Raw genomic sequence first — 27,440 nt, 5'->3', positions numbered from 1 at the left:
TTGCAACACATATTAGCAGGCATACAATATACAGAATTCTGTATTAAAACTAAAATGTATTTACATCAGAAAGCTGTATGTGCTCCACTTCAGGATATAGTTTTTCTTATTTTTCACTGTATGGAGGTTGGTTTTTTTTTTTTTTTTTTTTTTTTTTGGTCTTTCATTGTCCCATAGGTCTAGATTTTGTTTGGTTGTGCTTTGGTTTTGTATTGTGTGCTGTTCTATAAGATAGTTCTAGTACTGTGACTGCTGTTAGCTTGTGCGTTATTGAAAAGACTTAAACCATCTGTTTCATGACATGCTGGATGGGCTGTTTTTCTTGTCCTTCACTCCACTCTGTTGTTCTGTTTACAATCACTGGCACCTAGGATATGATAAACTGGTAGGTTTTCTAAAAGTTCCAAATCTTTCCTATGTTCTTCTCTCCTTTAGTCAAGGCTGAAATATGTGGTTTTGAAGAAATATAAAGTAGATGTGGCATCTAATAAAGCCACTGCCCTCTTTTATGTTTTGATTTAGAGCTCCCATTTCTAGTTTTTCAACTGAGCCAGAAGAACGTATGCCTTGGACTGAAACATAATCCTTAAAGATCACCCAGACTGAGCAGTGTCCTTTAGGATCCAACATTGCTCATTACATATTCTCTTTCCCTACAACCCTACTACAGCTTTGCTTATTGCATCCTGTCTTTTCCCACTAGTATGAAAGGACCATGTAAGGTTTGGTCCTAAATCAGATTCAAATACCCTGTGAACATAGAATAGTGAGGAGAAGGGAGCAAACAGGCTTTCTGGCTGTTGTTGTGCCACTAGGAATACTTGAAGCCCCTGAATTTGATAGGGAACCAAAGCTGGGAGATGTCCCACCCTTTCTCTTCTAGTATTGTCACCATTATACTAATGGGGAACCATTCCCACTCTCAGGCATTCTGGGTTGCACTAAGAGATGCTCCTCATGCATACATCTTTGCACTTCCTTTCACAGTAGTCCAGAATAAACCAGAAAGTTCTGGTTTACCTTCTAACTGGAAAAAAATGTATGTGTTTTCTAGAGTAAATGTTGTAGGTAATTAATGCGAGTAATGTTTTTCAATTAATGCAATAGATAATGCAATTATTTTCTAAGTTTGAATTTAGTACCAGCCAGGATTTTGGTATGTTAAGGATCTTGCATATAAGGCAAATCTAAGTAGTAGTAAAGAATGAATATACAAATTATACTGCTGTACACAGTGCATGCACCAAACGAAGGAATGACTGAGTTTCTGAATGTCCAGTAAGTGAGGTAATCTGTTTTACAGCCAATTACAACCTATGTTATCTACAAATGCTTAAATGATTGTTTATGTTTCTATGGACACTGGAGCACTTCCCAGATACAGGTAAATGAAACTTAAAACAGCTTATTTCAGCAATTTTCAAAGTAGCCTAATAGATATCCAATTCCTATTGACTTTTTCCAGTTGAAAAATCTTCCTCTTAATTGCATTAATTGATGTTTTAAAATGTTTTCAAAGTCATAAAGCTATATCTAGATAATGTTAATTCAGAACAAAAGATTCATAATCATAAATTCTAGAACACTCCCTCTTTGACTACAGGGTGTATTTATTTTTCTCTTCTTCCCTGAGGGCAGAAATTAATTACTCAAGTCAGCCAGAGAATCTGCTGAGAGCTGCTACCCAGAGGAACTAAAAAGTAAAAGGCATCAGTCAATCATGTTATCTCATGATTATTTCTACCAGGCAATGAATGTATTTACAGCCAGCAGTTTCTGTTCTCCATTCCCACCTGGAAAAAGAATATTGCTCTCAACAAAAATCTCAGAAGTATAATTGATCTGGAAGATCTTGGAGCACTTTTGATTATATGCTGTGGCTGAAACTTAGTCCTATATCATTTCGTCAAAAGGTCCTCATTAGGATCATCTTTAACAGCCAAAACAGAAATGAGAAACTGTAAGCACATCTCTATCTGCAAATCAGAGGAATATAATTACTAGGTTTTCACTTTCAGATATGAATTTTTTGTTCCAGACCTCATAGTCTGCTTCTAAAGAAAGTTACCTAGCATTTTTTCCTTATATGTCAGGCATTTTATAGCAATTTCTGGGAGTGGCTCAATGGTAGGTCATTCATCTTACTGACTTAGATCATTCACCTGACCCACAGTTCTGCTGCAGAACCCAGAACAGACTGCTGAACTTATCTCAAATGTGATGTGGAGAGACTCCATCCTGGAAAGAAGTGATTGTTGCCACCTATAAAATGTTAATATTGTATTTGGTACTTTGATAGTAGAGATATGTTTCCATTAGTATAGGGACTTCTGTTGTTTAAATACAACATAGGCATTTATTTTTTTGCACCATACCTTCACTAGCACTCATGCATTCTTTAGGAGTAATGATGTTTTATTGACACTTGAAAATAAAGTCTCCCGTAGAGAAGATACCAGTTTACATATATTTAACAATTAAAGAACTGAGTCATCTACCTTTACAGGATAGCACTGAACATGTAGTTGTCTGAAAGTGAGGCCCATAATGTTCTGTACAAAGTTACTACAAGGGAACTAAAATTTTTTTGTTTGATAGATGAGACTGAGCTGGAGAAACTTGCAATCAGATGCAGTATGATCCGTTATAAAAATGAATCTGAAATTCATTCAGATAACAAAAGGTAGAAAAATGGGACTACAGAAGGCAAGAATAGGTGGCATGTAGAATACTCCCAAGAAAGAGATTTTCTCGTAAGAAACAATATTTCAGTATTCAGACATCAGTGACAGTTATTTCAAATAGTTTGTTTAGTTTGTTTCAATTTTGCAGTCCTTAATATGTAGCAGTATACTCTCAAAACTTGGGTTGAATTTTATGATTTTATGTCTGTATTATATTTAGATAGACTATTATTAACTCTATCTACTGCCTGCCATGGGTTTTCTCAGGTTTTTATGTGTTCTATAATATATGGGATTACATTCCTTAACTTGAGGACAGGAATGGAATAAGCTGTAAAAAGTCATATTATGGTTGCAGAAGGTAGTGTAATGTCAGAGAAACAGCAGTAGTGAGCAGAAAGAGGACCCAAACCAGCAGAAGATTAAGACACGGGTGCAACCCTGATAACATAACCATAATAAGTACAACCGTGGGACTGTTTATATGCTTCAAGTTTGTGCAGTGTTAGTCCTGATCATATTGATTATTTGTATGTACACTTAAACAGTGCCAGTTAGCATTCATCTGCTAGACATCACTAAGAGGCACTAGTATTTGCAAGACTGTGAATGGGACATAGCTGTCTTATCTTGTGCCCTTCCTGCACAATTACTGTTAATACATGCTGTCACTAGTGACAGTAGAGCTGTGTTGCTGGAATCAGTTAAATGATTGCCTTTTGCTTTCCTTTCATTTTAAATAATTAGGAGCAACAAATGTAAAACAGCCTCATGTGATAAATGCTCTCTACCTAGGCAAGATCAGGGAGATATTCATACGTATTCTTGTACGTTGGCAAGGTAAACCAGCCCACTCTGTACTGCCATCTTATAACAACGCGGCGTGCTTTCATTTATGCATGTGATTAAGTTCACTGACCTGCAGCGAATGGGTTGGCAGGATCATGGCTAGACTTATGCTGTTATTACCCAATCCTTTTGTCTTATATATTTCTGTAGGACAGCATGCAAGAGGGTCTGGAGTTGAGGATGGCCCTGTACGATAGTAATAATGACAAAAAAATCTGCTTTAGGAGGTAGATAGAATTTACAGACTTATTCCCCAATCTAATTGGAAGTGTTGGGATAGATGTTTAAAATCTGCTACCTGCTTTTACAAAAGTTCTGTATGGGAGGGTTTCCCCTGCTTCATATTTGGATTCAGCCACAGTGAAGAAGTGGAAGCTGAATGAAGTGAGAGCGGTATTAAGCTGCGGAAAGTGATTCAGTCTATCAGTGCATACATGACTTGATATCAAGCCCTCAGCTTAGGATGGGGGGATCTCATACCAGATTTTCTGAAAGCAAACTCTGCATACCAGGCGTATTTTATTATGATTGTTCTACCTGAATATCCAGGAAGAATTCCCACTCTCCAAAGCAAAGTGCTTTACAGGCAAAGCTGGACATGGTAATTGAATTTTTTCTTTTTTCTTTTATCTTGATTTTGTAAAGCATTGTGTATATGCAACTCATTCAGGTTCTTTGTTTTCCTTTTCCAAAGAGGGAACTGCATACTCTTCCCTCTTTGTCTGTTTGTTTGTTTTTAATATCTATGAAGCACTTATATAATTCTACTTTCTCTAGCACACATACACTCATTTAGAAAAGTAAAAAGAAAGATTAAATGAGCAATTTAGAAAATAGTCAGTGAAGCATCTTTTGAAAATTAATTTTGGTTTGTGAGTTGTGCTTAGTTTTCTGAATCTTTTCTTCTGTAAAGAGAAACATGTAAAAAGCTCTAAATATGTAATTATTATTATAACAGTTTAGTCTTCGAATCTCAAAAGCTTTCCAAATAGTAATTAATGGAAAGAATGAAATCGAAGTTGCTTTCTTGCTGCAGTGTTATTAGGTGATGAGTTTTTTTCTTTTCTGTGCCTTAATGGATTTTGCAAATTGTCTAATTAGACCTGTAATATGTAATTCAAAAACACTTGATTGCCATGCAGAAATCCAGTTCTTATCGTAAGTACTCATGCATAGAAATAAATTCTCTAGAGACATAGTCCTTTACACGCTGCATAACTTCCTATACTGTAATGTTCTTTTTAAACCCAGAACTGTGTGAGGAATGCAGTGTCTTTTAACTCAATATTTTTTATATTGTTTTACAAAATGTGACGTTTTCACGGTGTCAGTGTTCCTTAATAGTCTCTTTTTATGCTTTGTTTTTCAGGTTGGCTTCATGAGCTAGGAAAACGCATAGAGTCTCCTTACTATGACAACAACACATTAGGAGGCCCATCAATCAGAAGTGCCTATATAGCTGCCCTATATTTCACCCTCAGCAGCCTCACCAGTGTTGGGTTTGGAAATGTTTCAGCCAATACTGATGCTGAAAAGATATTCTCCATTTGCACAATGCTGATTGGGGGTAGGTATAAATGCTAATCATCATGTCAAACATTGTGGAGTAGGGATGAGTAAAATAAGAGCTGAAATTTTGCAATATTTCTGTTTAAAAAAAAAACAAAGTTAATTTAAAATGGCAAAGGAAAGAAATAGTTTTGTGACTGTTACACTAAATAAACTGTCATTTATTTGGAAATATTTGGAAATATTTCCAACCTTCATGGTCTGAAAAGACTGTTGTGACTCTTCTCACCCCCAAGCAAATACAAACTCACCCTATTACAGTAATTACTGAGCCAGCCATGTGCTACAGGAGCACCTGCATTTTGGTCACCTACCAGGGCTTTTCCAGACAGTCACATGATTGGTGCATGTTCAGCTCCAGTGCAGTCACTTCAGCACCTCTCAGAAAGAGGGTGAGGAGAGGTGGGCAGCCAAAAGAACATATCTGGCGTGTGAGCTGTTGCATATCCCCACCTGAAGGGCCATCTCAGAGGGAAGACGGCAGAGTTAGGCCAGAGCTACAAGAATTGTTTGAGCCATAGATGTCTCTATAGCTTAATGAAAAAGCAGTTTAATTAGCACTAAGTAAATTTTACTGCAACACTGCTTCAGATTAGCATTAAAATGGCAATGTTTTTGTCATATTTCATGTTCTTAGGGTTTTTTTCATTTATCCATGTTAATTACCTTAGTATTATTTTTATTTATTTATGTTAATTACCTTTTCTTATTGTTGGAGAAAATAGTTTGCTCTTTGTGGTCACCTCCTCTCTGCCGAGTCACTTTGGCACAACCAGTAAGCTGGTGTCACCCGCAGAGCTTGGTTAGCCCAGGCCAGTGCAGGAGGCAACCAGTGTAGAAGATATCCTGTGGCTCTTTGCCTTCATCTTCTCAAAACAACAAAAAAAGAGCTGTGCTATTTCGTAATGTGTGCTTCACACAACTCAGATGACATAAGGCATGTGAACGGCAAAAAGCAAACCACTGTTTTAGCACTCTCTCCCTCATTTTTTTCTTGTTGCCTAATTGTCCTGGAATTAATAGCAAGTGTTTCTACCATCCAGCTTTTCTCCAAGGCTAGTCTGCAAGACACTGGTTGTCAGTTTTGCAGCATAAATTTTCCTGTCAGAAATAAATTGGCAACTTGACACTCAGAAGTCAGGGAACCTGATGAATACCCTGTAAACTATATATTTGCAGCATCCAGTGGTACTAAAAAAATGCTCAATGAATTACTGGCCTTTTTTCCTGTCCTAAAAATGAGGGGCAGTGACATAATTAATCATCCAATAATAATATCATTTGATTTTGACAATGTCATAAAAACACAAGAAACTCAATTATCTTTGATGATGGCATAATGTTATATAACTTTAAAATATAAAGTGGTCTCTGTGAAATAGGATTTTCACTATATAAAATCTGTTGGAATGAAGAAAGGGTTTTCATTACTAATAAGAAATCAAGAGATATTCTGAGTAGGGCACTGATGAATATTTAATTCACTTTGATATGGCAGAGCCTCTGCAAACTTAGTAGGGTAGAATATAAAAGAGTATCAAACTATTCTACATCCATTATTTAGATCATTTATAGCTTTGTTTTTCATTTCTTAAATTACTGAGTGTTAGATCTAGTATGCTTGTGCACTGAACAATCATGAGGAACTAGTGGACTGAATATAGTAAGAGGGAACTGAAAACTGATAGACAAAGTTACTCAGAGGCAAGTGGGTAGAAGAATGATTTTGCATCTGGGAGAGTCCGGGAAGCAATATACATCCAGGTAAAAAAGCAGAGGAAGCTGGTTTGAAGGAATTGTGCTGAGGAGTTGTATTTGAGTCCCTATTTGAGAAAATCAGGAGAACAGGAAAACATGAGGAAGGAGTTAGCACCACACAGCGCCAACTGGTGAGCACACGTCAGCAAACTCTGTTAGGAACAAAATACTAGTCTGTATTGCTTTAGGATATGAGATGTTTTCATTTCTTAAAACATGTTTCAGTATGTAGTTTTTGCTGATCTTTAATTTTAAAATACCCCAATGTAAAAATGATGTAAAAGATGTCTTAAGAAAAATTATATAAGAATTTCACTGTATTTGTACCAAGCCATTCTGTCATATAATATAAAAGTTGTCAGAAAAAAATTAAAAGTTAATTCAGCAGATAAACAACTTATATTCTTGTCTTTTGCCTGCCTTTCAGTATTTATTCTTGTTGTGCATGAATTTGACAATTACAATTTGGACAACTAATATTGTGAAGATAAACCGTCTTATCCTATGTAATATTTCATCCTAAAATTGGAGAGAGAAGTTAATCATTAACATTTTAACCAGAGTCCTAGGGCATCCAGCTTTTGTAGGGTATAGTCCAAAACTATCCTCCTGCTCCTTGCAGACAACCTTACCTTGAGCTGTCCTGTATTTGTCATGCTCTTTCAGCAAAGCATTTACATTTGTGTGTAGAGGAGGAACAAGAAAATTTCTTCTGTGCTCAGGATCAGACCAGCCCACCTCCTGCCTTATCCTGCTGAGTGTACATCCTGTTAGTTATCATCTTTCCTTCATGTGCAAGTGATTAAAGTGGCACTTCTGAGAGGCACTGCCCAGTCTAGTAGCTGTGGTCCCTTATGGGATCAAAGGTGTTCCTCTGTTCTTTAAACAAAAAAAAAGTAAATTAGAATATCCATTAGAATCAAGGCAGCTTTATGAAATACAGTTCATAGATGTTATTAACTTATAATGCTTGATTTTAGAGAGAACTAATTAATAGATTTCTTATAGAAAGTAAAATGCTCTGAATTAGCAGACACTAAATCATTTCGTTCTTAGTATCTCAGTTACCCACCTGTAAATCTCATTCGTCCATTCACAAGGTAATGTGAAGGTGAATTTTTTCATGTCTGTGTGGTGCTCAGAAACTTTAGTGAGAGGCATTGCTCACTTCCTAAGGATGTTTTATTTCAGAAATATATAGCAAAGGCAGGGGTACAAAGCACTGAATGTGTACTTTAATTCTCTACTCTCTTCCTCTCATACGTTGTCACTTTTGAAGCTGTTGAAATTTGAATTAAATGTCTTACATTTTCTCTTAAAGTACATCTTGTGATTTACAAGAAGGAAGAAGAGAAAATGCACTGTATCATGCACATAGACTCATGGATTTTAATGTCTGTTGTGTTTCAGCATCATCACTCTTACAGAAGAGTAGCAAGTATTACTAATGGGCTCATATTAGCTTCGTATCAGTTGATCACCTCTACAAGAATGCATACTGTATTGTGAAAGTACATCAGATTAGAGTGCTTTATCCATTTTTCTCAACTCCCTTCTCAATAAAGCCATAAGTATTCTTACTAGATCCCTTTTGTTTGACTAAGCCTGTAAAAATTTCCTGCCCTCCAAAATAAAGAATCCTGTGCTTGTTTCTACCATATAGAAGCGTGATTAACCACCAAAATGCATTCTTTCCTCCTGCTCTTCCCCTCATCTCTCTCCACTCACCCTGGACTTCTGTAAATTGCCACACAAGGTCAGCATCTTGTCTGTCCTGTTTATAAACCAATTCCTTAGCTGCTCTGTGGAGTCTGTCTGCTTGCTTCCAAGTGCTGTAAAGATGGATGTCTCTTAAGAGTAATAATCAAGCTCTTTAATAGTTTTTTCAATAAACAATTTGTAAATGTGTATATACCTCAGATCAATACCACATGACAGACAATCCAGCAGTGATTTTTCCCACTGATAACCAGCAAGCACATTTCTGCACAGACAAACAGAGACGAACTGTATCTGAAAGCATTCCTTCAATTTTGCTTCTGGTTTTTTTATTCCCAAGCCAGTCTCTAATTGCAAACAAACCCATCTATGTCAGAACTTACTGATAAACAATTTCACAACATATTTGACCTTCTCAAGAAACATAAGAAATCAGGTTGTCAGTTTGAATGTATTGTGGTTTTTTTGGTTTTTAACCTAAATTTCGACTTCCTGCTTTACAATGTTTCATCTGTGTTTTTTTTTTTTTAACATCCCACTCCCCAGAATATGATACACGTCTGAATATAATTTGCAATCTCATTCCACTGCATGTGGGTCCTCACTATGTGTAGATTCATATATGCTTTGAATTTGTATTTGTTTGTGTGAATTCTCTGAAATCTAACTATTATATTCTGTTTAGCTAGTAACTGACCATCTGAGTGGAGTTTTCCTACTGAAGAATAGTTCTGCATTATTTCCTGAGCTTGCCTTCTTACATGTGTTCATCTGTTGCCTTTTTTCTTAGACTATAAACTTAATTTGGCTTGGGCATTCTTTTGTTTTTTTACCTGATGACCATATAGCATCAGGTGTGGTGCTACCCTCCTCCTTAACTATGACTGCTAGTGACACAAAAATGTAAATAAATAATACTATGAGTACTGTTGTATATATCTGATGAAGTGTAATACACAAAAGCTTTGCTTTATCTAATAATCAGGAAACACCGGTTTTCTATGAAAATTGTCTTTGTTTTCTATGTCACATTTTAGCGTTCAGCAAGTTACTCACACACATAATTTCTGTCTTCCCTAGCTTTGATGCATGCCTTGGTGTTTGGCAATGTGACTGCCATAATTCAGAGGATGTACTCCAGATGGTCCCTTTATCACACAAGAACCAAGGATCTAAAGGACTTTATACGGGTCCACCACCTGCCACAGCAGCTAAAGCAAAGGATGCTTGAATATTTCCAAACCACATGGTCTGTCAATAATGGAATTGATTCCAATGAGGTAACCAAAGGGGTGCTGAGGTCAGGTGTTTATTTGTTTTGATTACTGACTTACACTGGAGGTTATTTTGAAATTTCTGTTTGTGATGCTGGGTTTTGAAAGGAATATGCCTAAAAATATAGGTAAGTTATCTCAGGAGGGGTGTGCTGCTGAAGCATCTGTCTTGGAACATCATATTATATATTCAAATTTCAACAGACCGAGCTAAGTTCCACATAATTCGGAAATATTGAGGAGACATTCACTAGAAACCTTTTGGGTGATGCCAGAAACAGCCTAATGAGCTTTTTGCCTTCCACTAAACACTAAAAATCTTCTGATTTTTTTTTTCAAGGAGAGACTTCTTTACTGTCCTCTCCTCCCTCCCGCACTTTCTTCTCTTGATTGAAATCCTGTAAATAAGTGGTTTGACCTGAAATATGATGTCTTGATGTATTTCCCTGTATTTTTCATTAATGACAAATATGTGAAAAGTAACATGACAGTGAAAAAAGACAGATTTCTGGTTGCATGTTTACTTGCTAGTTTTAAATGACTTGTCTAGGTTATATTTTATTATACTCCAGAACAAATCATGACTTCTCTGAGCTGGAGTTCTTGTTTGAATGAACCATTCCCGTAACATGCTGAGTTGTTGTTATATATGTCATTATAAAATTCAATAGCCTCTAAAAGTGATGTGGAAATAAGAAAAAAGATTTGGGGTTAAGAACATTTTTTTTGATATGTTCTTTTTGTGGTGTGCACAGCACAAAAAATTGGATTTTCAAGAGCATCCTAGCAACGGAAGGAGCCTAGTAAGATTTTCAAAGCTACGTAAAAACACTTCGATGTCCAAGCTTTCTTAGATTTGGTTAAGAATCAGCTTCTGTTTCTGTACCTTCTGTACCTTCAGTTCCACTGAGAGTCAGTGGGTAGTGAGCTAGAAGAGCAGCCTCTAGAGACACCATCAGTATTTCATGCTTTGCTTCCATCCAGACAACTGCCTTGACTAAACACACTTGGTCAGGTGTTAGTAGACTGTGACGCTCAGGTGCAAGGTCCCCGCAAAATGAGAAGGACAGTACCTGAAGCTTTTATGGTGCTTTGACAAAAGAAAATATAACTTTTTAACAGTTGCATGCCATTCTCAGAAGACCTGTGAGCAGAAAGAAGTTCCTGTCAATCTTGCTGTTCTGCAACAGATGCTTTGTAAAACTGATAAAAAATTTCTTCAGGTGTTAGCCAGGCTGCAGTGGGAACTTGCTGGAAATTAAGACCAAGAAAAATAAGGAAATTATATGGATCTTTCTTTCAGTTTCCATAGATTCTTCCAATGATCATGCACCTCATCTCCAGTCCTTTCCCACTTCTTCAGTGTGCAGTAGCAAAATCATAAAAAAAACCAGCCTGGTGGTGATAGGTGAACTATATAGAGCTTTTTTCCCAAGTAATTCCACTTCCAGATGTTTTACCACAAAAGAGGCAATATAGCCTATTAATGAATATTATACGGCCAGTTTTAAAGAAAATCAAAGCTAAGTTCATTTTTGCAATGTTTTCAGTGAATATGCCACTTTATAGCAACAGTTTTTGTCACACAAAAATAAAATCTGCAAAACAGCCTACTATGCTCTGACAGCTCAGAAGAACTCAGACAAGGTTAAGTTGTGCAAAAGGGGGAGTTCTTACACAAAGTGTTGTTGGCTTTTTTGTCTTTTTTTCATAAAAGCATATGATTTTTATGTTATTCCTGAAATTTATCAGTGTTTTTCAGTCTAAAGATTTATTAAGAACTAAGACATATGTATTTCACTTTGAAAAAAAAAAGAGAGAGAAAAGAAAAAACAAGGCGAAATCTTTGCATCAGTACAATATGTGCAGCACTACTAAATCAAATCACTTCTGCAAAAGAAGAAATGAATTATTTTATAATTAACATCACCCATTTTTTTCTTTTTTGGACAGCTTTTAAAAGACTTTCCAGATGAGCTGCGTTCAGACATCACCATGCACTTGAACAAGGAGATTTTGCAGCTCTCCCTTTTCGAGTGTGCCAGCCGTGGTTGCCTCAGGTCTCTGTCTCTGCATATCAAAACCTCCTTCTGTGCTCCTGGGGAATACCTTCTCCGGCAGGGAGATGCCCTACAAGCGATCTACTTTGTATGCTCAGGTTCCATGGAAGTCCTGAAGGACAGCACGGTGCTGGCGATCCTTGGTATGTTCATAGTTATAGCTTCAGAGAGAAAGAAAGGCCCTCAAATGTAGAAAGTAAAGACTGATATTAATGAGAAATTACAGACATCGCCAGAATATCACTTAGACCACTATTAATTGATGGTCTAATGTGTCCTTGTCATCTGAGAGAGAAAATATTTCTTCTGATTTGAATCTGCTATTCATACTCCACAGACATCCCTACATTTTTTAGCTTAAACTTCCTTGTTTTTTCCCTAAGGAACCTTCAATTGCTAGAGTGTTAGCTGTGTAATATTTCACTTGTAGCCTGGTTTTCTAACTTTTTATGCTCTCTCCTTTGTATTTAAGGAGGTAGCTACTAACTTTTGGTACAACTTGCCCCTTTCAACCATTCTGATGGCAGTATTGATGCCTCAGAGGATTTTGAATATATATTTCTAAACATTTTATGAAAATCGGTGACGAGGCCATGTTCCCACTAATGATCCCAAATGAGAAAGGAAGCAGTGTGAGCCTCCTCTCAGATGAATACAGAGAAAGACACAGGCATTTGCTGAAAAGCAAGCATTGTTGGCTCTGCTGGCACTGGTGGCTCCAAGACCTACTTTTGTAAGCTAATTGATGCCGCCGGCAATTATCTGAGTTTATTAAAACAGAGCAAGGCCAGAAATTCTGTGCTAGTAAATTCTGTTTGGTTGTTGTTTGCTAGATGGGTGCTTTGACTTATCTAGGGTCAAGTGTCTCTATATGTAAATTTCAGTAATAGGCCTCAGTCCAATGACCACTAAACACATTCCCTTTATCTAGAGCTAAGGGACCATTAGACTATTCTGACTTAATGTTTATAAAGTGGTCTAAATATAAGATGTAAAATTTTACTCTAAATGTAAAGAATTATTTTATAATGATGTAAACACTATTTGTAGATTTAAGTTTATTCTTCTTTCTAATAACTTTTAATATTCTTATAAAGCAGAATGAAAATGAACATTTCCTTTTTGCTTTCCTTCCTGTTTTGTGGGATTGTACTATACTGCTGATAATACTAGCTTCTGGTCTTTTGTAATTGAATTTCCTTTATTTTACAAGCATTCATTTGATTGGTCTTTTTTAGAATATAAAAATGATATATGTTCTATTTGTTTCCTAACTCTTTAATTCTGCTAGACTGAGAGTCCACATCACTTTATCACTCATTTGTAATTAGGAAGTATAGAATGTCTAGATTTTATTGGATCAGATAAATCAAAGCTATAAAATATGGCCTACAGAAAACGTAAGCTTAAATATAGAAAAAGGTCAGAAGCTGCCCCCAGTAGAATTAAGTTCTCATTAACGATTGCATTTTCAGGCATCTCTGAAAATGTTAATGAAACTATTGTTGTGTAATGGGGACAGTGACAACAATGAGAAAGAGATTAGTGGACTTCTGAGAAAAGTTAATGAAATCACAATGCAAAAACATAAACATACAATGGAGTAATGTTTCTTTACAGTGAATGGGAGCTTCACAATTTAATTAACATCAGCAGAAGGTGGATGTGTCAAACCTGTAGGTCCCTATGAGAGTGCATTTCATTGCTGTGATATAAATCCAAGAGAGCAGGTTTTTTCCCTGATAATGTTGGATGGGTACTCAGTGTTCCCAGACTACTATTTTATAATTCTCTCATAATTTTAATTCCGGTGGGATAGCATTTGGTTGCTGAACCATTCTTCCTAACAAGCAATATAGTTGCAATGCAACATGAGATGATCTGATAAAACAAAGCTGTTTTGATTCCCCTGGAGGCTTTTATTTGATACATTATAATGATGATTATGATATCTTTTATAAGGAAATATATTTTAACATAACATAAATATACTATTTGAGCATATGTCTTAGAGTTGTTTAAAAGTATTAGCCATAAGTGATTGAAAAGATATCCATAAAGAGAACAAATTCATAATTTTGTGTGTCATCAGACATATTTCTGCATAAACCCTTATAAGTCTGTTCTCCAATGAAAAAAAAAGTATATAAAAAAGAAGACCTACTAAGATTAATCTTATATGACTCTGTTTAAATAGCAAATGTTGATATTCAAGGTACAATCATTTTACTCCTGCAGTAATTCTAAATGAATCTTCAGTTTAGTAGCTACAGCATTTGCTACATGCTTTTTATTTGAAAAGAAACATACATTAGCATTACCAGATAAACTGTGGTGTCTTTCAAGCTGATGTTATTTCATCAAAAGCTATAGGTACAATGAAATACAAGTCTAACATTTGTTCCAAATTTTTTCTGCATTAGTGATGCAAAAACTGTTTATACACCTAAACAGTTTCTAATTAAGGTATTTAAAAATCAATACTGGTAAATCTGAAACATTTGTTCCCATATACCTATTTACATGGCCAGCAATAGATTAACCTTGCCAGACATCTGCTTAATATAATCAAAGAAATCAAAGAATTGATGATATTTATGTAAAAAGTAAAAGTAACATATTGCTTAGCTTTATATCATATTTGATTATGTAATGATTACAACATCATGTGATGAACACATAGGAAAATATGTTGCTTTGTCATCTATCAGATTTACTGTTCTCATATTAACCTTAGCTAGTACTGGTTCTCATTTATACTAACAGCAATTGCAAGAGACCAAAAAGTAGCATGAATATTCTTAATGTAAAAGAAAATCTCTCACTATTCTGGGTTTATGATAAGCACTCTTGAGAAACCTATACAAGCTCTATATAAAGAAAGAAAAAATCACAAGCAGTATAAAGCAAATTATCTTATATAAGCAGCTTTGGGGAGGATTGGTTGCTTGTCTGTGTAGCTTTACTCTTTGAGTTCACTGTTTCCTGTGTAACATCCAGCTGGAATCACACGCTGGGTGGATTTTCAGATCTTACAATCTTAACTTATTACTCAGGTCCACAGATCTATCATAGAGTATCTGAGACTGGAAGGGATCTCTGGAAACTACCCAGTCTAAACTCTGCTCAAAGCACTGCCAATTTAGCTCAGCTTGCCTGGGGGAAAGTCCAGTCAAGTTTTGAGTATCTCCAAGGATGGAGATCCCACAGCCTCTCTGGACAGCCTATTCCACTGTGTGACCACCCTCACAGTGATTTTTTTTTTTCCTAAATCCTAATCAGTTTTCTTTGTTGCAACCTGTGCCCACTACATCTTGTCCTAACACTGTGCACCTTGGAGAGGAATCTAACTCTGACTTCTCTACACTCTCCCATTAGGTACTTCAAAATCATAATACTATCGCCTCCTTTGCCTTCTCTTCTTAAGGCTGAGCAAAACCCATGTTTTTCAGTCTTCCCTCATTCATCATTTTCTCCAGTTCTGTGATCATCTTGGTGGCCTCTTCTGGACTGGCTCCACTATGTCAATGTCTTTCTTGTACTGGGGAGCCTAAAACTGGACTCAGTACCTCAGATGTGGTCTGGCAAGAGTCAAATAGAGGGGAAGAGTCCTTTCCTGGGACCTGCTGGCCACACTCTTGCTAATGCAGCCCAGCATGTGGTTGGCCTTTGCTGCAAGGATGCATTGCTATCTCATGTTCAATTTGTTGTCCACCAGGACCCCCAGGTCCTTCTCTGCAGAGCTGCTTCCTAGCCATTCAGCTCCCAGCCTGCACTGCTGTGGCAGGGAGGGTCCATCCCAGGTGCAAGACTTTGCTTTTGTTGTTGTTGTTGTTGTTGTTGTTGTTGTTGTTGTTGTTGTTGTTGTTAACCTTTATGAGGTTCCTGTCAGCCCATATCTCCAGCCTGTCAAGGTCCCTCTGAACAGCAGCCTTGCCCCTCCAGTGCATCATCTGCTTCCCCCCACCCCCAATTTATTATTGGCCATAAACTTGCTGAGAGTACACTCCATCCCACTGTCCAGGTCTTTAATAAAGACTGTCCTTGAGGAAAGACCTCTAGTTAACTGACCAGTCTTTAGACTTTATACCTCAGATCAGATGTTTGTGTAAGTTTTTCATTATAAATTTTTCTGCTGTTTAATAGGTGGGCAGCTGTGATTTTTAACACATCCACTATTCTAAGGCAGCTTTGCCCATAAATGAAGTCATAATGGCTTAAGAATCTATTCTTTTTTCTTGACATAAATTACTTGACAAATTGGGCAGGAAATCTGTTATTACCCTGTAAAACCAGTTTACATCATGGCTATACATCCATAGTTATCACAGATTGCAAATGTTTTACAATCTAAATTCTAAATAAAAGGATCGTTTGAATTGAGGATGTAAACTTAAGTCATGTCATTGTTATAAATACTTTGTTAACATCTTTGTATTTTAACAAAGAAAGCCAGAAACAGATTGTTCATGTCTTGAAGTATGAAATCACACCTGCTATTAATTACTGGTGTAAATCTTAATTTTATACATATTTCCTTGATTGCTCCTTAATTGCCTATAACATTGCACCTGCAAAAATAAAGACAGCTTTTAGATAGAGATACCTTATAATGTTAGTAATTAAACAATACAATATTAACTATGGGTTTAAAGATACAGCAATTATGTTAAACAGATTTATAATTCAAAAGAGGAGTCAAGAATTCATGCTTTGAAGATGATTATTTTCATATTTTCTTTTAGGTAAAGGAGATTTAATTGGAGCAAACCTATCCATTAGGGATCAAGTTATTAAAACAAATGCAGACGTTAAAGCTCTAACCTACTGTGACCTCCAATGCATTATCCTAAAAGGTCTCTTTGAAGTGCTCGACCTTTACCCAGAGTATGCTCACAAGTTTGTCGAAGACATACAGCATGATCTCACATACAATCTAAGAGAAGGCCATGAAAGTGATGTAAGTATCTTTAAAGGTCTCTGCAGCTATTGTTACCTTTAAGATGTTTCTAATAGCCAGTTCTCGTGATTTTATCATAGCAAAGAAATAATATGTTGATTACTTTAAAATGACCACTCATTTCATTTGTTTGATAATTCAGTCATTACCTACATGAATTTTTGATCAATTAATCAGGTCATGAACAGAGAACATGTTCTTTTCTATAGAAAACAACATTTAGTAGAAAATAATCTTCTTTAATCATTTTTTTCCTTTTTTGGCTTATGCTTTAAAAGAATTTCTAGTTATGTAAAGGGTGTGTCCAAATAAAGGAATTTATCTACACCTTTTCTAGAACCTAATATGCCAGTTCAGTGAAAATTCATTTCATTTCACTACCACTTCATGGTTAAAAATGTGCCACACATGTTCAAAACAAGAAACATTTGTTTCTCATCACACTGCAACTACAATGTGTTCTGTCATTTAAACCAGGAATTTATGTGAAAGTTGAAATAATCAAAATGTGGTAAAACCTACAATTGCAAGAAATTCCAGATAAGGAACTGCTGAAAGACTGCAGTATAGACTTACCAAAGCACTTTCACTAAAATTAGGTAGCAAATGTATATTCAGATTTTAATACTGAAAAGCTTCTGTGAGGTTCTCCTTTTGTGACTTAATCAGATGAGGGTATGAAGATTGTGGGGCCTGGGAAAATGCTTAATGGAGTCTGAATAGGGATGGCCAAACTATGAACAGTTCAGGTATTTATGTTTTCATTGTGCATCTGTTTGTTAGAGAGTAGGAGTATTTGAAGCACATGGTTAGGAATGAGAATATCATCAAGACCATGTATGAATCAAATCAAGGAGAAAAAGGTTGGCTGCTTGGGCAGACACTACCCAGAGGTGCAGAGCTTAGAAGCAGAAACTCCACATAATGTGTGGCTGTTACCATCCATGCAGCCTAGACAGCCACTCACTGTTACAAAGTCACTCACTGCAGCTTGGCTGGTTTCTAAGGAAAAGTGTCAAGGGATGCCCCTGCACACACCCAGACATTATGTCCTCTCTACTCATATCCACGTACACGTATTTCTGTGCAGAAAAGCATCGTGTGCACTCTTCTGCAGTACATTAGTCTTTGAAGAGCACTGCTGGCATGAGGGAGCTCTAGGCCTACGTGATTTTATGAGACTGTTCTAGTACATGCAAGAACTGTGGGCCAAGGTCTTTTTTCTGCTCAAACAATCAATCAATGTGATAAGTAAGTTGATGTCTCTATGTAAGCTTCTTACTGTCTAGGCATCCGTTGGCACCAGTGTTTCTTCAACAATGCTCAACAAACGATTGCAATAGAAAGGTGTAAATATATAAATATAGGCTTATAGAAGGGAAAATAAATGGGGCATCCTATTTGTTTGGGTCTTAAAATACTCCAAAACTTCCTACCATTGAAGACAACAGCTGAGAGAGCACTTATCTGTGCTGAGAGCATGAAGCTTTTATATCTGAAAAGGAGTGTAATTCCACTTAAAGACTGGGTTTGCAGTTGATTGCATTCTCCTCTCCAGTTCTGTCATGGAGGTTGATGCATCCCCACAATGTATCATTTTATACTTTTCTGTATGCTGACAAATCTTAGGATGGCCCTATCAGTTGCATACACACTACACTTTTATAAAATTAAGGGCAACTGCCCCCCCAGTTAGAGATGGCTGAGAGCATGCCTGCCCCAGTCTCTCAGGTGAGTGCACAGATGGGGAAAGTATCTCCTCACATGCACTTGTGAAGACGGAATTTAAAGCACTGAAGGACATATCAAAGCACCTTCCTGCTTAAAAGAGGAACATATTTTTGGACTTTGTGAATACATACTGTATTTCATGCTATAATCCATTGGTTTAAGATTAAATTATAACAATAATAAAAAAATGACACCGAGTAGCACATAAAGATCTCTTAGTGCCACTTTCTCCTACATCTTGGGGTTAACTATCCCCTCCGCTATTACTTCTCCTGCAGCAGAACCAGTCTTGGTCATATGCATCTCATTCTGATCCTTTTGCAGATGTCAATCATTTTATTTATCAGTAAGAACGAAGCACAGGAATAGGGTGGCAAAAGATTGTGCTGCCACAGACAGAGGGCTCACCAAAGAAGGGAAGATGGCTGTGGCAGTAGCAAGTGTGCCTGGTCAACCACTCAGTTGCTGTGCTTCACCCAGGAATGCAGTTCCCAGAAAATACCTTGTCTGCCTGAATATAACTTGCACACAAAGGTAGTCCATGAGATATCTGATGGTTTTCTCTCATAGAATATTAAGCAGAAGGGGTATCAGAAGTACAATTAATGTGAATGAAAAAGGTGCTGTTGGGAGAGTTTGACAGCTGTGACGTGATATCTTGATCTCTCTCTGATATAAGGAGATTTTACTTTTGTATGTCTCTAAGGCTTCTGCAGCTTTATGGAAACTTTGGGGGTTGGAAGGTTTTTCCATAGCTAGTTTAAAGTTAGATTGATTCATTTGAATATGTCAATTTCTCATTTTCTTTTTTCTTGGCTGTTTTAAATGAGTGCAAATTTGCAACTGAAAGTGAATTTAATGCTTCTGAAAAGGGATCTGTAACAGTATTTAGGGTCAGGTGAACTGAAAATTGGCATAGCATGAATTTCCCCATGACGACTTGCCAAGCGTCTTTCAGTCCTAACCTACAACATAATTGCTTTCCCCACTATGGTCCACCAAAACTGCCTTAGGCTGTGGATTTCCAAACCCTTTAAGTCAGGATTAAAAAGGTGATGCTACAGAAAGGTGTAGTCTCAACCATCCACTGCCCCCTCCCTCGTGCTGTTGGAACTGCTCATCACTGAGAAAACTGAATAAGGGCTTTTAAATGAATTAAAACAAAGTGGACCAAAAAGGGACAGAAGTAATCAGGAGTTTCCTGATCCTGGAATGTCAAAGTTGGATACTTAGAGCTAGATCATGTGTCTACCCCTATCCACACAGATATCTCTACGAAAATATGTTTTGTTTGTTTTCTTGATCCATTTGGAAGTCTAAAAATGTATGCAACAATATGCTCCATCTGCAGTAAAAAGCCAGGTAAGATGTAATGTTGGAAAATGCTCCAGGATTTCCATAGCCATGTCACTTTTCAGTAAAACAAAGAGGAATTGTAACAGGATTTCCTAGCATTGAGCAGAAAGTGCAGGTATCTCATTATAGAAGGACTGAAAGTATTGTTTAAACAATCTTGGAAGAAAAGCTCAGGAGACTGTAAGTACAGGAACTGGCAATCATGTAACTGTTTCAAACTCTAATGAGCAACTGATAGAGAAACAGAGAGCTATGGAAATAGCGAGATAAAATTATCAATGGAACCTCATGATAGCTCTAAAAACAGGCATCCTTAAGTGATTTATGAATATAACCACTGATGTGTGTGCAATCACACTGGCAGTGCTATTGTGCCATCTTTTTATATATTCCTATCATAGCAAGATTTGAATTAGAAAAAAAGTCTTTATGTTGATTATATAAATTCAGTTTTTTGCTTTCTTTGCCAAATTTTGCTGGAGAAACTGGTAACTATTCTTGTAAATGTGCTGAATGATTTCAAGACATTTAGGAAAAGCTGATTTGTTGGTAACTGGAGGGGTGACATTAAACAATTCAGCCATTCAAGACGTTTCAACCAATTTGTCTAGGTCTGTGGCTATGATATCACACTCATGAAATAGTTTGCAGAGATTTCTACCTCCTCCCCACCCTGATATTATTTTTTGCATCATATATTACAGATTGCACATATAACAGACAGTGAGAGAGTCATATATCTGCTTTGATAAGGCTAAGGAGTCATAAGAAGGCTCTTAAAACATCTAATACAATTATATGAAACTGGAAATGATTTTACTATCCACTGATCCTAGAAAACATGTACTGTTCTGTATATTTAGAGAGCAGTAATAGAAGTTCATAACTCTGAACTATCCTACGAGAAACTTAGGAGAGGTAAATATTTGTAAAATATCATTATGGGTGTAGTAACAGCTTATTGCTACTGATTATTTCTTGTGTCTACACAAAAGTGTCTACAGTGTCTACATAATTATTCATCTGTTAAAGAAAAACAAAGGCTGGGTACAGCCTAACCGATGAAAGTCCAAGGGGCCTTCTGGACACCTATGGATCCCTCAAGCTGTGATGAAGTCCCAAAGGAAGACCAGAAGCATGCAGGCACAATCTTTGACTCACTAGAGCACTATGAATATGTGTCTTTTTCTAAAAGGAAAGGTGATATTCCTGAAGACTAAAAAATCTATCTTTGCTAACAGTATAGGTAATTAATAAGAGCCGTTTTTTTTCATGTAGCACTAAAAGTAGTGTCCTGCCTCTTACAGAGAGCTTCCCTTCCCTCTCCCCGAAAGGAGGAAAGGCTATTCTCTTTAAAAAGAAATCCTGTGTCTCTGAAATAGGGAGAAAGACCAGTTCCTTGGAGTGTATCCACAGTATAAATGAAACATAACGGCTGAAAATATGCTAGAAAGGGGGTAGAGTCTTCATCTATTGGGAACATTGAGTCTCCCTGCAAGCTTCCCTGGTTATAAAAATAAAAAGATAAGAAAAAATAAGAAAATTTAAAAATGCAACCAAAAAGCAATAAAGTGTTTTCTCCCCCAAAAAAGGCATTGTCTGAAAAATTGGGTTAAATTCTTGTCCTTTTGAAATGCTGTATGTAGAACTTATTAAATGTTAACAGGCTTTTTTTTTAATATAATCAAGCTTTGGCTGCTATTAGCAATGCCACACAAATTACAGGGAATATCCCTCCTTTTCTACTGGGAAACCAGACAACAGCCCAAACCTATTGTTCCTGAAGGTGAAAACAGCTCTAAGGGCTCTGCAGCATAAAATAGAGGGCATAGTTTGGGAAGGAAAATATCTGCAGTCTCTACTCAAATATAAGCTGAACTTTCTGGCCCATTCCAGCTAGGCATTAAGCATTCACTTTAAAAGCATACACGTGTATACTTTTATCCAACTTTATTTCTGGATTTGTTTATTTCTAGACTTTTATCTTTTTTTTTTCAGTGCTATCTAGTGGTTTTGTTCCTATAGGCAGACAAATGGATAGTAAAAAATATTTTGAATGCCAGCACAAAGTTGAGCTAAAAGTCTGCGTATTCAGTCTGTACATTATTCATTTGACATAAATTCATTCTTGCCTCTTCAGTCATGATTTTTCTAGATATTCTAATACAGGTCTGTGGAATTTTAGTGCTGTTTCCCAAAAAGGTAATAACTCAGAAGGACTTCTGTCTGTTACATATTTCATTGTCTATTATTCACAAACCATGGAAACAGAATGTTATTTCTGATTTTAGTACCGCTTTGTCTGCATAATGAATAGTCACTTGTTTTAAAGAAACAGATCAAAGTTATCCTAGTTGCAATTCTATAGATACTATAGAAAAAGTAAAAAGGATGCTTTTTTTTGTAAATATTTGCTTTTAATTTTGGCAAGTGTTGCAAATAGAAACTTCAGTCATATAAGTACTTATTCATATGTTTAACTTTCAGGATGCCAAGAATCTACTGATTTCTTCGATGTTACCTGTGTGTTTATAATAAAACCTTGAAGGACTAGGTTGAAGGACTAGGTTCTAAAGCAGCTCTTACTACACTGCTACACTTTGTCATAATTCCTCCACTCCAGCCTAGACCACAGCTCATTCTATACACTGGACGTCAATAAAAAGTCCCAAAATATTTTCCATAATATATAATTTCCATAAAAGATTTCCAAATAATCCCAGCCATCTTTTAATAGGGAAGTGGATTTTGCCACATTGCCCAGCAGCTGTATAGAAAGGAGTGACTACTTAGATAATGTAAAAAGCCCCTTCTTTGACATCTGTGAATGTGGATTGATACCTTTTAGAAAAACTTGTCATTTTTAAACAAACTTGCATGTAATTAATCACCTACCTTTGTAAGAAGCTTGTCTGGCAACAGATCATGTATTATTACTGTAGGTGCAATTGCAGTATCACTGGTGCTTGATGTCTGTCCTTGATGTCTGTGGCATAACAGGTATAAATTCGACAAAATGAGAGACCCTCATCTAATAGCGTTTTTTGTGTTTCTGTACAATCAGTATTACAAGTGAATATAGAAGTGAAAAGATACCCCAAAGCAACAGAAGTCTAATGTTTTATCCATATTATTATTATGAAGAAACTCAAATGTTCCTGATAATTATCTTTGTCTTTTGTCCGTGTGCACTTGGAAGTCACAGAGAACAAAACCCAATTGTTCTATTTGCGAGCCTAAGTGACTGACCGCTGTACATCCCCTGCTTTCTGCCTGCCAGGCCCTTTTATTGTAATTAGAATTAAAATAAGTGACAAAACTTTACTTCTAATTTTAGCTTTTGAGTCATTTTGAGCTCTCTCCATTCTCATTCATTTCACTTCCTGGGATTATTGCATTCTGCCTCAGATTATAAAGCTTAACCAGAGAGTTACATGTAGAAAAAAATCCGGGATATTAAAGCAGCTTATTGATGTTTTTAGAATGTGGTGTGAGCAGGGTATAAAACACTGTGCCAAACAGAATTTAGGGAGGAAAAACAACTGGCTATCAAAGAGTACTGCCTTGGAATCTAACTGTTTCTATTTTAATTACACAGGGATGCTACATAACTTTTGCCAATATGTTTCACTGTGCCTAGGGAAAATGTGATTATATAACCTTTATAATATTAGTATTATATCTTTGTTTCTGCATTGGAAAAAATGGAAAATAAAACTAACCTTTATATATCTTTCACTTTACAATTGAATGATATTAGTGGGGCTTTTTTGGTATTTACATTTATTTTACATTGATACACCAAAGATCAGTAAGTGGCCTAAATTTGGAAGCATTGTTCAGTAAGCTAGCCTGTGTAAGGTAAAACCAATTTATAAAGAAAATGAGAATAGTTATTGGGAAAATTTTCTATGAGAACACTAGTTCTGAAGCCTCAGAGTACCTTTGAGATACAATGACCATGCCAGACTGGCTTATACGGTAAAGTTCCCATATCACTTGCATAGCCATTATAACCTCAGAATACATGCTGAAGTGTGTGAAATTAAAATATGATCTAGTCTTTGGGCAAACTGTCTATAATCAGAGCAACCTGCACATCAAGTAGGCATTCTACATGGATACAAGTATTCATTCTATGTTCCCATTTTATAGAATTATTAATATTTTTAAGTATATTTTTTCTAAAGATCAGAGAAGCATAGAATCATAGAACAGTTGAGGTTGGAAGGGACCTCTGAAGGTCATCTGTACCTACCCTTCTTCTCAAAGATATGAAAGCATACAGAAATGAAGAAGGTATTGTATAAGTGTGATCTATGGTTTTAATGATATAAAAATAAATACCTCAGAATATTTTCCCTTTTGTTCCTCTATACCTCCATTTCAGTAAAGCCAGAGCTGCAGAAGCTACCTACATAAACTGTAACTAGAGCCTTTCTGAAAATTCAGCTCTCACATAAGACATATATATCACTTTTTGAATGCTGTGATAAATAACATAATTACTATACCAACATACTTACATATATATATATATATATATATATATGTATTAGGATTAGGGAAAGGGAGAAAATAAGACAGTTTAGCAGAAAGTAAAGCTTTATTTCATAGGGACCCTATACTTCAGATGTTTTTTGTGTCTCTTATTATTGGATACCTTCTCAGTGAACCCTGGGTTAAACCTATTCTGCAGATGGATTAGAAGCATCACCAGAAATGCCATGTTTGCTAATTAACTAATTACAGACTTTCCTCAGATATTTGGGTTGATGACAGAAATGTCAGAGATAGTCAAGCACTGACCATTTAACAATAGGCCTTTGTAGTCCAAGGTTTCCTGTGGTGTTTCTATGAAAAGAGGCATTAGTTCATTGCATGCAGTACCCCGAGCAAGAACTGAACTAACATCCCAAGGTGACACGGTGCTTTTGGAGATGCTGCTTTGTGTGCAAAATAGAGGTCATCTACTATGTGCATAAAACACAAGTTTATGAAAAAGATGGCAATCCCAGTAGTAACCCATAGACCCAAGCAGAAGAATAACAATTTAAAGATGAAATCAAATTTAAGAATTCAGAGTTTAATTGCCCAGGTTGTATTTTGGTCTAAATAGTGAAGCTCATTGATTTCTTAAGTGCTGTTGCTTCTAGAATGGCTATATATATATATATATATATATATATATATAGGGAAAAATGTGTGAGAAAATCCTTTTCAATGAAAAGCACTGTGCTATTATCATTGGCAGTTCCTTCTGCTTTTTCTGAAATCATTGTTTATTTGTGTTAACCCTGGCATTTTTTTCTGACTGTCCAGGACTCTGAGATGGATTTTAGTTTCATTATCAAAACTACGTCTTGCACAGATGGCACAATCCTTTAGACATGTCAAGACTTATTGCTGGATCCTTTTCATGGGATGCTTTGGCTTTGTAACCTTCTGCAGGGCTTATATTCTGAAATTACTGCTTTGGAGATGATGCCAGAAGGAGTATTGGAATGGCTCTTGTTTACAGCCATGCCCATTTTGAATCAAATTTGAATCAAAAGGCCTGTTGCCTTTCTTTTTTTTTTTTTTTTTTTTTTTTCCTGAGCTATCCATTATTCATGTCTCTATTATGACCATATATAGCAACCAACTGAATAGGCTTAAGACCCAATCCCAAACTCTTGTTCTTGTTTCCAGTCTGTTTCTTGTAAATGCAGGAGGAAGCAGGACTAGTTTATATGAACGAAAATGAATGTGAGCAAGAATTTGAATGTGTCTAGGCATTGCCTAATGGGTGTACAGGACCAGCGGATATGCAGTCCAGGAGGCAGTGGAGTCATGAAAAACTGCAGGCATCAGTTTTTGGTGTTGGAAAGGAAGGTAATAAGATTTGGGCATGGTGAAATTTCCACATAGCTGTTCTGAAATCTTTTTTGCTTTTCTTTTCAATTCACTTGCAAAGGAAGGTAGACCAAAGAACTTCTTTTATCTTAGAAAGATTTTTTTTATCCTAGCTTAAAGAAGTGAGTTATTTTGATAGGTTTAGTATAGTCCTATTTTTTTCAATTAAATAATCTTTGCAAAGTCCTACACAGTGTGAACAGTGTGTTAAATCATGTTATTCCAATGGCTAAAGACTTTACATTGCCATTCTCATAATACGGAAGAAAGCAGGAAAGACTCTTATTTTTTGAGTGACATTTATTGAAACTGCAGGAGTTGGGTTTTGAGTCATACCCTACTTTTACTTTTTTCAAGTGGTTACTGTTGTAAAATTTAGTCTTTCATATATATTGTCTTATATTTCCATTATTTTAGGAAAATTGATATTAGATTACTCTAATACTGAGTTTGGTTTCATACTGTGCTACTTTGAAAATTGAAGTATTTTTTCCATTCATTTACTGAGTATCCATGTTGTCTTAGTTTCTAACCTATGTAGCACTTCTCGAGTAATGAAGCTGCCAAGAGCTCGAAAGGGCTGTGCGCTTAGATTTTCTGTACTATGTGTCCATGCAATAAATTGCATCACAGGGGGATGAAGTTACATTGGCCTTCTTACTTAACAAGGCTATATATTTTGCCTTCTCCTGGTATCTTCACAGGACATGACTTCATGCCCTAAGGTAAAATCATGCAATTCCTTTACTTTCAAAGTTACTGCAAGACTGCTGCCTTTGAAGGCAGTGGTTTTATTCAAACATAAATAAAACTTCAAAGTTTTATTTTAATATAAAGCTAACAGTATAAAAATAGAAGCTACTCTTGCACAGTTTCTACAGCCTGGATTGAGGACTCTGATCAGATACAATCCGAAGTTCCAGTACTGCAAACATATACGAGTCTGTGTGACTTTCAGAGTTTTGTAAGTTAAGGATATGCCTGAGTGTTTGCAGGAAGAGGAAGAATTTTGAGTTTTATTGCTTTGAAAGGTGTTAGCATTTGTTGTGATTTCTATTGATATGATGTAAACCTTCATCAGAGTGAGTCTTCTGTCATGACTGTGATCATACAGTAGGAATATTGAAAAGTTCTCTTCACAGTATTTTTTGTCCGATTTAACCTGTAAGCCATTCCAAAAGTGTTACCTGTCAGAATAACCTACATCTGTGTCAGGTCTGTTGTCCATTTTAACTCCCACTTTTGTTTTGGGGGCAGGGGTGAGTAAGAATACAGAAACAGAAATGACAAATTATACCAACCACATTTACCATTGATTCAATTCTTGACTGGGGCAAGGGACAGAGAGATTAATTTTTGTTGCAGTGACATGTTTACCTTTTTAATAAGAAATGCAATAGATCTCATAGTATTAGTAAAACAATCAAAGTATAAGTAAATATTTTTGTTAATGAATCCAGTGAAATTATCCTCCAGGTTTTAAAGAAATATATGAAACACAAACTTTAAATGCCTAAATATAAAAGCTCGCATGAGGAATCTGAATCCAAAAAGATATTCAGTCACAAAAAAGCTTATCCGAAGC

At 36.2% G+C, this 27,440-nt stretch overlaps 1 protein-coding gene across 1 annotated transcript in view; it reads left to right on the top strand.

Annotated features, from left to right (window-relative positions):
• The window catches only part of KCNH8 (potassium voltage-gated channel subfamily H member 8), a 200,334-nt gene that overhangs the window by 150,733 nt on the left and 22,161 nt on the right, over positions 1–27,440 (top strand). The window contains exons 8-11 of the mRNA XM_026103866.2: positions 4,903–5,100; positions 9,660–9,859; positions 11,807–12,056; positions 16,659–16,873. Coding sequence (XP_025959651.2) covers positions 4,903–5,100; positions 9,660–9,859; positions 11,807–12,056; positions 16,659–16,873 — 863 coding nt within the window. The remainder of the gene's footprint in view (positions 1–4,902; positions 5,101–9,659; positions 9,860–11,806; positions 12,057–16,658; positions 16,874–27,440) is intronic.

This window comes from Dromaius novaehollandiae, chromosome 2 (assembly GCF_036370855.1).
Source record: "Dromaius novaehollandiae isolate bDroNov1 chromosome 2, bDroNov1.hap1, whole genome shotgun sequence".
NCBI classification, from domain to species: Eukaryota; Metazoa; Chordata; class Aves; order Casuariiformes; family Dromaiidae; genus Dromaius; species Dromaius novaehollandiae.
The sequence above is the reverse complement of the archived record's forward strand: the minus strand, read 5'-3'. Positions and strand labels throughout refer to the sequence as shown.